This window comes from Xenopus laevis, chromosome 1L (genome assembly GCF_017654675.1).
Source record: "Xenopus laevis strain J_2021 chromosome 1L, Xenopus_laevis_v10.1, whole genome shotgun sequence".
Lineage (NCBI taxonomy): Eukaryota > Metazoa > Chordata > Amphibia > Anura > Pipidae > Xenopus > Xenopus laevis.
This window is the reverse complement of record NC_054371.1, coordinates 131,014,645-131,029,471: the sequence shown is the minus strand read 5'-3', so window position 1 is coordinate 131,029,471 and position 14,827 is coordinate 131,014,645. Positions and strand designations below refer to the sequence as shown.

At 34.5% G+C, this 14,827-nt stretch overlaps 1 protein-coding gene across 1 annotated transcript; it reads left to right on the top strand.

Moving 5' to 3' along the window:
* The first annotated feature begins 6,815 nt into the window (after positions 1 to 6,815).
* Positions 6,816 to 12,575, top strand: cdkn2b.L (cyclin-dependent kinase inhibitor 2B L homeolog). The gene is made up of 2 exons (NM_001096861.1): positions 6,816 to 7,038; positions 11,809 to 12,575. The coding sequence occupies exons 1-2, from the start codon at positions 6,913 to 6,915 to the stop codon at positions 12,058 to 12,060; spliced, it is 378 nt and encodes a 125-aa protein (NP_001090330.1). The 5' UTR covers positions 6,816 to 6,912; the 3' UTR covers positions 12,061 to 12,575.
* Positions 12,576 to 14,827: the final 2,252 nt, after the last annotated feature.

Sequence of the window (14,827 nt, the reverse complement as noted above, 5' to 3'; positions counted from 1 at the left end):
CCAAAAAATCATCCAAGCCATTCTTAAAGGCATTAACTGAATCAGCCATCACAACATCACCCGGCAGTGCATTCCACAACCTCGCTGTCCTCACTGTGAAGAACCCCCTACGTTGCTTCAAATGAAAGTTCTTTTCTTCTAGTCTAAAGGGGTGGCCTCTGGTACGGTGATCCTCTTTATGGGTAAAAAGGTCCCCTGCCATTTGTCTATAATGTCCTCTAATGTACTTGTAAAGTGTAATCATGTCCCCTCGCAAGCGCCTTTTTTCCAGAGAAAACAACCCCAACCTTGACAGTCTACCCTCATAATTTAAGTCTTCCATCCCTCTAACCAATTTAGTTGCATGTCTCTGCACTCTCTCCAGCTCATTTATATCCCTCTTAAGGACTGGAGTCCAAAACTGCACTGCATACTCCAGATGAGGCCTCACCAGGGACCTATAAAGAGGCATAATTATGTTTTCATCCCTTGAGTTGATGCCCTTTTTTATGCAAGACAGAACTTTATTTGCTTTAGTAGCCACAGAATGACACTGCCCAGAATTAGACAACTTGTTGTCTACAAAAACCCCTAGGTCCTTCTCATTTAAAGAAACTCCCAACACACTGCCATTTAGTGTATAACTTGCATTTATATTATTTTTGCCAAAGTGCCCACCTCCAGGTCATAAATAAACAAGTTGAAAAGTAAGGGACCTAGTACAGAGCCCTGCGGTACTCCACTAACAACACTGGTCCAATTAGAAAATGTTCTATCTTTTAGCCAGTTCTCTATCCAGGTACAAATAGTATGTTCCAGGCCAACATTCCTTAATTTAACCAGTAACCTTTTGTGTGGCACTGTATCAAATGCTTTAGCAAAGTCTAAGTAAATCACATCCACTGCCATCCCAGAATCGAGGTCTCTACTTACCTTCTCATAAAAAGAAATTAAGTTAGTCTGGCAAGATCCATTACACATAAAACCATGCTGGCACAAACTCATAGTATTATGATTTGGTATGAAGTCCAGTATCTTATCTTTTATTGACCCTTCGAAAAGCTTTCCTACCACTGACGTCAGACTAACTGGCCTATAGTTTTGAGGCTGAGAACGGGATCCTTTTTTGAATAGAGGCACCACATTAGCAATTCGCCAGTCTCTCGGCACTATGCCAGATCTCAATGAATCCTGAAAAATTAGGTAAAGAGGTTTGGCAATCACAGAGCTTAGCTTGCTAAGTACCCTGGGATGAATACCATCTGGCCCCGGACCTTTGTTAATCTTAACATGTTCTAGTCTCTTTTGAATTTCTTCTTGTGTGAACCATGCATCATTAGTTGTATTACTAGAATTGGGACTATTAAGAAGGAAACCTTCACTTACTGGTTCCTCATTTGTGTAGACAGATGAAAAATATGAGTTGAGAATCTGCACTTTTATTTTGTTTTCATCAACCAGCTGGTCCCACCCCTTTCTGTTTCATTTTTTTACTATTAACATATTTAAAAAATAATTTTGGATTTTTTTTACTGCTTGCTGCAATATCCTTTTCTATATCAATTTTAGCTTGCCTTATAGCTTCTTTGCATGATTTATTGGCCTCCTTGTACCTTATAAATGATTCGGCTGTCCCAGTTATCTTGAGCACAGTTGCCCTCTGCACATCGATCTCCTCTCGTTTTCTGCTAAATCACATGCAGTGAATCACTCCACATTTCAGAAACAGAAACCAAATGAGTCATTCTCACAAACCCTATAACAGACACATGTCATTTGCTGTAAACACAGATACTTTCACCTTTAATCAACTTTGAGTATGTTATAGAACGCCCAGTTCTTAGCAACTTTTCAATTGGTCTTTGTTTTTGTTTTTTTATATTTTTGAATTATTTGCTTTGCTTTTTGCTTTCTTTTGCTTTGTGAGGCTACAATTTTATTGAAATTGTTAAAATTCACCAACCTGTTTTCCACATCATATTTCCTTTCCTTGATCACAAGCTTATTTAAGAAGAAACTCAAAAGTGTTAAATATTTTCAAACCACTTTAATAAACTCAAATGAAAAAAGAAAAATTTGCCTGAATGTTCAAATACTTACCCCCATTAATATTTGAAGAACCTAGAGAATTAGAGTTGAAAAACTCATGGAAAAATTTGAATACATCTGTGATTATTTTTTTTGCATTGAATATTAATGGAATCACAGGAAAAAAATCATCATCTTCAATTTCAATAAACTTTGGGTTTCTGTACCCAAATACATTGGCTTGCTGCCAATCGTTTTTTTCCCAAACAAAAAAATAAAAGCCTCGGCAGGTGTTGTCCTTTTTTTATCGCTAAAGAAAAAATCACCCAGCCCCTTTAATATAGCTTTAACAACTGCTTTAATATAGCTTTTGTGAACTGTTTAGTGACCACCTCTGACAATGGAAGCAAGCGTGTGAATATTATAGTTTGCACCAGTGTGCAGTGTATGTAATAAAACTTTTTTCCAAACAGGTGCTGCAGAGAATGAGAAACAGCCTCAGTGCCAGGTGAGTAATAATATGAAAGTAACAAGTAGTTTCCCAGAAAAAGGTTTGCAAAAGTAGGGATTGTACAGTCTCAATGTAAACTGGTAGGCAAGTAGAAACAAAGCTTAACACCGAGAAGTTTCATATGCATAAATACAGTATAATGTGCTTTTATTCCTGCATTAATAAAAATTGTGTTTGCTTTAGAGGCACATTCAAATTTATTTAAGTAGCCATGGGAGCAGCCATTGAAACTGAATAAGGCAAAAAGGCACATGTTTACTCAGCAAGTAACAGATAAGCTATGTAGAACACATAGGGGTATATTTATCAAAGAGTGAAGTTAATAGTGAAGTTCTGCCACTAGAGTGAAATTCCGCCACTCTCCATTCATTTCTATGGGATTTTTATAGGCGTATTTATCAAAGGGTGAACTTTCACTTTCACCCATTGATAAATACGCCTTTTAAAATCCCATAGAAATGAATTGAGAGCTGCGGAATTTCACTCTAGTGGCGGAACTTCACTCTTTGAAAAATTTACCCCAATGGGTTTAGCTCTGGCACAGCAAGATAAAAAGATCAAATGGCATTTATGGTTCTCTACAGGACATTAAAATAATAACCTCTCTCGTTTAAATTGGACATCTGTTTACCTGTGGGTGCTGGGTGAAAGATACAAATTGTCAAAAGACATCTTTCTCCTTATTGACATTTCTGGTCTTGGTGCAGGTAACAACTCTTTCTGGGCAGCGAAGCACAGTAAGGAATTGCTACAACAGGTACGTTGCAAGTGAACTGGTAATTCATTAACATATGTAAACTGAGAAATGCAGCTGCAATTTCAGGCAAAACAAAGAAAGAAATCACCAGTGCTCACCTACACTGTCTTACTGGAAAAAATTCTTGCTGGCAGAGAGCAAATAGGTTAGATGCAAACTAAATGATGTTTGTAAGCACAAAGTCAGCATGGAGTTATTTAGAGGTATGTCAACAGCAGGCCATGCATGGAAGACAGTCCTTTCTGAAGTTCATGAACACAGGATACACCAGGTCACAGAAGCTGAGACTTTTCCTAGGACCTGAGAAGGTTCCAGTCCAGAAATAAAGGAAGGACTGAAAACATACTGTGGCCAACCGGATTTCTCTTCAACTGTAGACGAAAAAAAGATGCAATAGTGCCTTTCCTAAATAAATGTTGCATAATTTAAAGGACAAATGAATAATGTATATCTAACCAGATACCTATGAAATTGACATGCCACAGGAATGATTAGTAATTGGCATTGAGCAGGCATAAGCAAAAGGAAAATCAAGATAGTCTGCAGTATTGAGTTAATACAAACAAAAGAAAACCTGCAAGCTTCAGGAATTGAGGTATTGATGAGTGACATGATTCTGCAAAGTTAGAAACTCTGTGTGAATATTCTACTGGGAGAAGTCTTTATGCAGTTTTGTGAAATACTCAAGGACAAGCATAGAGAAAGCATGGAAAATATACAATTCGCCATTATGCCTAAGAGTGAAGGGGGAAGTTGCTGCTTCGGCCAAAACAATTTAGGTGAAAATCCGTTTTCTTCAGTTAACTTAAATACAAGTAGTATTAGTAGCTGCACTCAGAGAAGTTAGAATGCAATAATTAGGTGCACAGGGTTTACTATAAATAAAATTAACTATAGTGATACACTTAGTGTGTTGGGGGTCTCTTTAATTGAGAAGGGTTTGGGATTTTTTGTGGATAACACATTTGTAACTCTATGTAGGTCTAATCTTGTGTATGTGGAGCAGTGTTGGGCCCTAGTGTTCAGTGTATAAATAAAAAGTGTATGCAAAATAAAAAAATATTCCTAATATAGTTAGTTATCCAAAATTGTATTGTATAAAGGCTGGGGTGACTGGATGTCTAACATTACAGAACACAACACAACTTCCTGCTTTTCAGCTCTCTATCTGGTTTTATGACCAGTCAAGGTAATCACTGTAATGGGCCTTACATATAATCTAGTGTTCAGATAAAGAAGAAAGCCTAAATTCTAAATATAAATATAGCTAGAAATGTAGTATTTTCACATTTCAATGTGCTCTGGACAGCTGTTGCTGTTGACAATCTAAACTTTGGGGTCATTGCAAATCAAGCAGAAAATGAGGTTTGTCTGTCATAGGAGTTGATGTTACAGGTCTGATTATTAAATTCTGATGCAGAATGCATTGAGCTGACATATAATGAGAATCTGAATTAATCACTAATTAGCAGCACATAGCATGTGCAGTGAATCAGCATATCATGGGGAACTACTGGGGCTTCTTCAGAGGTACAGATCTTCCCTGCCAAAGGTCTGTACAGATACCCAAAACATAATAGACAGCGTTTCTACCCTACTTTTTTGTTAAGCTTTAGTTCTCCTTTAATGTCTTGCAGTTATATTAGTTTGTATGAAAAGACCATTCATGTGGAATACATACAGTACATACAGTGAGCAATAAAGACAACCCCCAGGGTGCTAAGCAGTGCTATCAATAAATAAATAAAGAAATAAATAAATAAATAAAAAAATATTTTAAATTTCCCTGATATATTGGTGGATTTCTGTGACAGCGAGTATGGTTTTTTCACATGCTAATATATAAATGTTATTTATTTTCACTATTGGCTTTCGACCAAGTTTCAATGACAGACCTCCTTACTGTCACCTATGAAAATTGCCAATAGACATAAGTAAAACATGTATTTTCTGTTCAAATAAGAGCAACAGTTTCACTTTCGTTTTCTTTCAATTCTCACAGGGCACAATGTTAGCCTTTAGCAGAAAAAAATATGGATAGAGAATTAGCCCATGTGCCCATCACCATTCAAACAAGAGAAATACAGGTAAAAGGGATATTCAACTCCTTTTTTTCAAATTACACAATTTATACAGCAGTATAAAATCTTTAGGAAGTTGAGGCTTTTGTATAGAAAAGCAGGCAGCAAACCTGACTTCTGGTTCTCTGTAGTGAAGTTCAAGGAACCATAGGACAAAAGTTGGGGTGTTTTACCCAAGATAGTGGGTCCAGTGTATGCCAAAGACACAATTTTAAAAATCAGTCAGTGTCCCTTACATTAAAATAAGATTTTTTTTAACATGTATAGACTTTTTGGATTTAAAAAGACAAGGAAAATGCTTTTGACTAGGGTAGGTTTGTCAATTTAATAGTAAATTTACCCACTAACCTGGGACCCCGAGTCAGCACTTTTGTTCTCTTTTCTTTTAGTGCCGTAATGCCATCTTCAAGCATCTCCCAAGTATTCCTATAAGTGCTCCAAGAATGTTTACAAACCTCCCAACATGGGACATAATGAAATGCCACTCTGAAATTTTGACCATGTCCACCAAATATCATGGCCATAAAACAACATTAAAAACCCCAGACATGCCAGTAAGACCACTGCAGAAATGGCCAATGAGCACTCCATTAACTCCAGACATCCCAGTAAGAAATTGCACAAATGGATAACTGCTACCCTGAAACGTTGACCATGACCATAAAAACACAAATCATCACAAGTAACTCTTGGGAAATGCTAGAAGATGGTGGAGAAACATTAGAAGTATAATATGCCAGGCTGGTGCATTTTTGATATAACAGAAGTGCTGGCCCAGAGCCAGTGACAACATGCCACCCCAGTGAATTTTTCTTGGCCTTTAACTTTAAAAGTATTCCTTTAAGGAATACTTTTTGAAGTATTGTTACAGCAATTCCACCAGCTTTAATAAATGCATGCAAAATAGTTTTTTTGTTTTAGTGTGGCTTCAGATAATTTAAAGGATAAGTAAAGGCTTATTCACTCTAGCGAGCCAAACAGAGTGTTGTTTTTTCATCTGTAGCCAGTGCTCTTTTCAGAATAAATACACTGACCTGGGTATTTTTTTAAGGAAGTGCCAAGCTACCGTCATACTTCTATTCCCTGGAATCAATTGCGTATGCATGGGCTTGTACCCAGTGAATTTAACCCAGTGAATTTAACATACCCTTTATTCAAATGAGGTGTATATTTTGAGTTTGAGTTCTGTAAAAGTTTACATGGTTTCATATGATACTGCATGGTTTCATATGATACTACTGTACTGTAGTAAACAGTGGTTTCGGTTTCTGATGCTGTAAAATGGATAAACACTAGAGGGTGCACGTAAGCCAAATGCAAGTTCATAGTCAGTGGTGACTAACTGCATGGACATGTCACAGCATGAAAAAGGGGAAGTGAAAAATGTTACCGATCTTCAATAAAACAGCAATGCCATTTCATCCTTCACAGAAACAGGAGCCTACAGGGAGGGATTTGATGAACTTCAAGAGATGGCACTGTAGGAGAATGGGTATAATCTCTATATGGAAGGAGCCTTGTTTGGGATAATCAGCTGAGCCTAGCCAATTTGAACTATGGATTTCAATGCCAACACACTGTGCTGTGCTAGTGCCCGGGGTGATGTGAATCTGGCAAGACAGATGCTACAGAGTGGTATCCCAGTAAATGCCCCAAACTCTCATGGAAGGACCCCAATCCAGGTGAGTGTTACCCAATTCTACACAAGATACATTGTAATTCAACTCATAGACCAAGGAATGTATTTACTACCACTTAGACTCTCCATAATAATAATCTACAGATTCTTTGCAAAGAAACTTTAAAACTATAGGAATGAAAATCTGTTTTCCTGTTTAAGCAAGAATATCTTATTTTTTGCTTGCTTTACTTTTCCTCTAATAATTAGGCATATTTTTATACATATTTTATATATATTTAATATTATGGTAGCTACACCCTCCAAATTTGATCCAAGCAGCTTAATAGTCCTTTCGAAATAATGTTAACTTGTTTGTTCCTGCCTGCGGCCTTTCCAAAACAATAAATTAGATATAAATAACAAAATACAGACCATCACTCATACACTTATTAAGTATAGTATGTTATCTATTGCGCTATTAATGATCATTTTTGACCTTTTGGGGGGGGGCTTGCTCTAAAAAATACGTGCGTGTGTGTGTGTGTATATATATAATATATATATATATATATATATATATATATATATATATATATATATATAGTTTGCAAAAACGAAGATGCACACCAGGATTTGGCAAAAAGGTTAAAAATCCATTTTTATTAATTTACATTTAAAAAGAGCTGGTCATTTTTAAATGTAAATTAATAAAAATTGATTTTTAACCTTTTTGCCAAATCCTGGTGTGCATCTTCGTTTTTGCAAACTACGTAATCTGCCACTGAAGGTAGCACCCAGGTATTTCACTTTAACGGTGTGCGCTAGGAGCTTTCGGATTGTATATATATATATATATATATATATATATATGCCTTATATTTATTATTTATTCCCAGTAAATCCCATAACATAAATTTGAAGTGTATTCACATTTGCGTAGAAAAATATATATATATTTTTATATACTGTAGCACCAACACTTTTCAGCAGCACTTTCCAGAGATTATACACCATTCACATCAGTTCCTGCCACAATGGAACTTACAACCTAAGGTCCCTATCACATTCACACTCAGCAGTTTAACAAGAAGCAATTAACCTTCCTGTACGCTTATGGAGTGTTGGAGAAAAACGGAGTACCTGGAGGAGACCCATCTAGACCACCTTACAGGTGGTGTCCCCTTCAAATCTAAAACCCGAGAGCTCCAAGTCTTCCTATATCACAAACAAGTGTTGCAATGCTGATCTCAGTAACTTTCTTTATTTTGAAACCTTTGGATTAATACAGTATTTGCAATGTGAATGGTAAGCATCCCACTAAAAGCTGGTTCAAATAGTAGTCTGATAGCATGGCTGGATAACTATGTATACATGACAGGACTATCTGAAATATATATATGTATATATATATATATATATATATATATATACAAGGAAATTTAAGTACATAACAGATAGCCATTGTTTTGTTATCATTCTTTCACTGAAAAATTTAGAAAAGTACTGCAATTGTGCAGCAATGTTGGGAGGAATGTGCTGCCCAGGAACCTGTAATAGTAGAAATAACAAAAGATAAACTGCTACTGCAGGTAGATTGTTTTTGCTTGCTGTCCCTGTAGGAAATACATATACTGTAGGGACCCTTTTATCAAACTTCAAATTTTATGGTCACGATTTTTAAAGGGGAAAACTCAAAATTGTTAGAGGAAAAAAAACTAGAATATTTAGAGATTTATTATACCCCAAAGCTGCTAAAAATCCAAATCCGAAAGTACTCCATCTCAAACCTGTCTAGGTCATGTAGAAGTCAATACCAAATGTCTCTGAAGTTTCTTGGCATTGTTATCTGTGCTTGTTTTCGTCCGATAATCCGATAAAGATGAGTTTTCACAGCGACAATTTGATAAAGTCGAGTTTTCAGAGCATCAATCTTACAATTGGAATTGACTCTCAAATTTGTTGCAAGATTTTTTAGGTTTGACTTTTTCGAGAAGAATCATATAAATTAATTCAATTCGTGGATGGGAATTAGGTCGACCTAAATAAAAAAACTGGAGTTTAGTAAATAACTCCCTAAATATTTGCTAGAAGACACAGATTGTGTCTGACAGAAATGGCTGGATACACATTATAATGCAAATGTGAACAAACGTACACAGCATTATTAATAGAATTCTATCAATTAACAGATTTAGAGCCACTTTACCAGAAAGGTAATAATCTTGCCCAGGGAGAAAGATTTTCTATCCCTTTTCATTCTATATTTTCTAGAACATTTTGTAGTCAAAAAATACAGGTATGAGATCCATAATCCGGAAACCCATTATCCAGAAAGCTCCGAATTACAGAAAGGTACTCCCATAGACTCCATTTTATCCAAATAATCGAAATGTTTAAAAATAATTTCCTTTTTCTCTGTAATAATAAAACAGTACATTGTATCTTACAAACTAAGATATAATTAATCCATATCGTAAGCAAATCCAGCCTATTGGGTTTATTTAATGTTTACATGATTTGCTAGTAGACTTAAGGCATGAAGATCCAAATTACAGAAAGATCTGTTATCCAGAAACGCCCAGGTGCCGAGCATTCTGGATAACAAGTCTCATAGCTGTATATACATTTATTTCAGTATATCCATATATATACAACAAGATAAATTCAACAAGGTATTTGCAACGTAGAATTTGCAACAGAGTAGTGAAGATTCATAACAGACAGAAATATCTGTATACAGGTAAGAGGGAAAATAAACTGACAAACATTGCTAGCAGGCAAATTATAGTCAGTACAAATAGACCTATAACACCCTTATTACAGTTCTGTGTATGTTGATTCTGTGTCTTTGTATATAAAATCAACAGATCAAATACTTAGTGGAATATTTACCAAATATTCCAGACAGATTCCCAGCAATGTTTCCTAGATTCTAACACTCTGTTTAGTTTCATGAGTTGATTTTATTACATTATCAAAGCAAATCATCAAATTATTTTTGACCTCAAAGCAGTCAAACTTTATGTTCTATTGAGTGTTAGCTCTAAACTCTAACACCCTACCAAATCATTTAATCCCAGGGACGATAGGCGTTTCACAATGAATGAAATGCATCTTAAAAATAAACAATTTGGTCAAAATAATTGAATCTTCTGTGCTAATATGATTTACAACTATTTGGTATATAAATCCTGCTTGTTATTTTGCAACCATCATAAATCTGCTCTCATGTACAAAGCAAACTCACGGATATTGTCGTAATACAAACTGTAATTACCAGGAAATACCTTTTCTAATTATCATATGTTTTTTTGTTGTGAGCTTATGTTTTTTTTTTGTGAGCTCACAGTTATTCTAGTCATGCAGGATAAATTAAGTCAAAATAGCTTATTGTTGTACAGCAAAAGTTTTTATATATATAAACACAATAATCCAAAATGCAGAGAATTGATAATTATTAATGCCTAATATGTGTGTGTATCTTTGAGTGTGTGTTTATTGTAACCAAAATCAATGCATTGTTACAAGTGAATACACTGAACTAAAAGATCTTGACTGATTTATTTGCAGTGCTGCCTTCTCAGTTAATTAGACCTGATGGGATAGCCTAGATAGTTATTGAATAATTATTATCTGCAAAAATATCCTACGCTACTAGATTGTTAAATGTTTATGTTTTGTTTAAAAATATCCTCCAAAAAAGAATCCAATACATACACAGTTAACGGCAGTTTTAAGAATGATTGTGAAACGAGGATGATTTGTCATGAGGTCAGACAATATGCCTTCACAGCAATTAATTTGCTACGATAATTCAAAAGTGTTCTACAGTAAAAAAAAAGAAAGAAGAAAAGTTTCCTTATATTTAAGTCGCATTGATTTGATAATGCATTAAATAATTACTGTTTACACTTGTCATTCAAAGTATGGCCCCTTAAAAAGCGTGTGCTTTCAGTCGTCACAAAAATGAGAAACGATTTAAACAGTCTAAATCAAGTTGCAACCAAATATATAAGCATGTGTAATTAACTGCTAAGGCAAGTTTCTACTGTATATCCTGATCTGGAAGGTATCGCACTCTCTGGAATCTTAAAATAATAGAAAAATATTTATTTACGGTCTCCGCTTACTTTATGAAGAGCCCCCCCTGTTTGGAAATGAAACATCACTTACAGACCCAAACATTAATATTCATATACCTGTAAACATTTTTGTACATTTTTTTAAAACACCGGGTGCTTAATTTTTATTATAATTGTAAAAAAAACTGTATTGCTAATTATTTTATTCATTATTTTAGTACATATATTTGGTACACACATATATACTGTATATATATATATATATATATATATATATATATATATATATATATATATATATATATATATATATATACACATATATATTTCAAATAACAGATATAAAACAGATATAAGAAATATTAAAAATAATTGGTAGAATAATTTAGTAGGAAAAAATTCTTTCAGGCACAGAAAATTTACACTTTCCTTTGGTTGGGAATTTTTTTTTATTTTCTGCAGCATTTTCTACAAATGATTTTCAAATTATTTAAATATATATATATATATATATATATATATATATAATATATCTTTAATATATCTTTGTTCATCATCAACCATCATTACAAATAAAATAATTACAGCCTGTACACCATGTTTTTAAATAATCACTTCAATCTAATAACATTAAAACAATCCTGTATCAACTGCATTTTACAGTTTGCTTAACTGGAATCATTTGTACCAAATAAAAAAAAAAAACATAATAATGAACTGTTAATTTTCCCTATTATTTTATTATTTAGGTCATGATGATGGGCAGTCCTCAAATGGCTGAATTGCTGCTGGATTACGGCGCTGACCCAAGTGTTCCTGACCCCAGTACAGGAACCTGCCCAACTCATGATGCAGCCCGTGAAGGCTTTTTGGACACTCTGCTAGTGCTGCTGAGGAATGGGGCAAATCTCTACGAACCACGGGACAACTATGGTCAGCGACCCATAGACCTGGCTTCACCAGACCTAAAAGCAAAATTACTGTTGCTAGGATATCGCTGACTTTTTACTTTTTTTTCTCCTGTTGGTGTTAAAATATTATTATACAATTGTAATATAAAATACTAGCAAAGGTGAATGGAGCACATGGTAGTAATTTATTGCTTTTTGTGTTTTTCTTATACCTTCCTGTTATGTTTTCCTTTTTTCTGTGCTTTTTCATTTTCTTATAATTTCCCATTTTTCCTTCAAGTCATGTAATTACTCTTATTTCCTACCACCCCCTTTTTTTATTTCACATTTTCTATTCCTCTTAAATAACATTTCTACACCCGTCTTTTGTTTAACTATCGTACCAGTTCCAGGTTCCTCCTTTCTCCTCCCAGTTTTTTTTAGCTCCAAATTTTGGCTGCTTTTCTGTTCTATAAATTTTGCCTTCGTTCTTTCCTTCTTTTGTTCCGTCTCTCATTTCTAATATGAAAACACATGTACAGTGTAAATATGTAAATCTTTGTGACCATGGCAGATTGCAGGGAGTGCAGGGAGCTAAATAAACTACATATTGGAAGTGCTACAAATCCGGCAGAAATCTTTGCACAGCTACACACACATATAACTAATACAGAGCTTCATGCTTATTATCTTGCACTATATTTCATTAGTAATTCATTGTCTGCAAAAAACAGGATTTTTTTAATTAGATGTCTATGATCGTAAAGTTGTTAAATCGCCCTATTATGTGCACCTTAATCCTAATTATTAATCCCAAATCATATATTTCATAAAGTTGGCACCTCCTTGTCTGGTTGTATTATAGTAAATAAATGGTTCCTTGCAGCTGTATATTTATATAAAGGGAAAAATATGTGTGTGTGTATATAGTGAGTATACGCACTCCAAGACAAAAACTGTTGCAGCCTATATAGCTGGGGTGCATGGTTAAAATATATATAACATTGTATTCAAGAGAACTGGCACTCCCATGTAAAAATTCTCAATTGTTTATTTCTATTGTACCAATGTCCAACGTTTTGGTCCTTGTTAGGTATGGTCTGTCTCCCCCCAAAGGTAGCACTTTATTTTTTTCACTTAGGAAAGGACTGACGCATGGACACTGACTTGATGGGGCGCATCAGCTTATGCATGGTTTGTACAAACTTTGTAACTAAAAGTGTCTTTATTAAGAAAGTTACAGTTCAGTTGTGCAAGAATATTTTTTCAGGGGGTTATATATTAAAGTGCTGGGGCTACCTTGTTTAGTATGTAAATTAAGCCTTGCCCACGTGCACCCATTAAGAAAGGTGAGGAGCAGCATTTCAGCTTGTTTGTTTAAAAATTATATATATATATATATATATATATATATATATATATATATATATATATATATATATATATATATATATATATATATATATATATGTGTGTGTTATAGTAAGAAGTCACACTCACAGGACTTAGCAGGAACAAAAGCAATTTTATTAACAACGCCCTCAAAGGCACAACTAACGTTTCGGATGATTCCACAGCCTTTCTGGAATCAGCCGAAACATTAGTTGCGTTTTTAAGGCGTTGTTAACAAAATTGCTTTTGTTCCTGCTAAGTCCTGTAAGTGTGACTTCTTACTACAACCATTTTTGGTTGACACCCAGGCAGAACATACTGAATAATCGTGAGTGCCGTTAATCTGTCTTTTATATGTTTATATTTATATATATATATATATATATATATATACATATATATATACATATATATATATATATATATATATATATATATATAATGCTTGGGATCTGGGGTTTTCTGGATAAAGGATCTTTCTGTAATTTTGATTTTCATACCTTAAGTCTGCTAGAAATAAATAAACCCAATAAGCTGGTTTTGTTTCCAATAAGGATGAATTATAGTGATGAATCAAGTGCAAGGTACTGTTTTATTATTACAGAGAAAAGGGAAGTCATTTCTTAAAATTGGGATAAAATAGAGTCTATGGAAGACGGCCTTTCTAAATTCTGAGCTTTCTGGATAACTGGTGATCCCGTATACACAAAAAAATTTATATCAAAAGATATCTGTCCCACGGCTTTTTTTATTTAAATTCACATTAAAATACAGATACTGACCCTCACATGGACCGTATACACAAACATATATATACTGTATGTATATATATAAATATATATACACCAAAAAAGAAGATCAGCACTCACAGGACTTAAAAATAACAAATAATGATTTTATTTTTAAATCATTATTTATTTTTAAGTCCTGTGAGTGCTGATCTTCTTTTTTGGTTTACATAAAGTATTTACTAATCGTGCACCCAGTCATCTAAGTAGAGTTTTTCGTGAGTGCTAGTGAGTCAGAATTTATATATATATATATATATATATAAAAAAGCTTTATTGGAATCGACGTTTCAACCCTCAATGGGGGTCTACCCCCATTGAGGGTAGAAACGTCGATTCCAATAAAGGTTTTTTACTGCAAAAGTCCCTAGAGTGCAACAGCATTTTTTGGAAACTATACATCAGTGATCCCCAACCAGTAGCTCGTGAGCAACATGTTACTCTCCAACCCCTTGGATGTTGCTCTCAGTGGCCTCAAAGCAGGTGTTTTTTTTTAAATTCCAGGCAGGTTTTGGTTGCTTAAAAACCAGATGTACTGCCAATCAGAGTCTCCTTTAGGCTGTCAGTCCACATACGGGCACCCATTAGGCAATCACAGCCCTTTTTTGACACCACCCAGGAACATTTTCCTTGCTTGTGTTGCTCCCCAACTCTTTTTTAAATCTGAATGTTGCTCATGGGTGAAAAAGGTTGGAGAC

Bases quoted from the DNA above. Each gene is read 5' to 3' on its own strand.
- cdkn2b.L (NM_001096861.1), top strand. From the start codon at position 6,913: ATGGATTTCAATGCCAACACACTGTGCTGTGCTAGTGCCCGGGGTGAT. The intron at 7,039-11,808 runs GTGAGTGTTACC...TTTATTATTTAG, and splicing joins ATGGAAGGACCCCAATCCAG to GTCATGATGATGGGCAGTCC.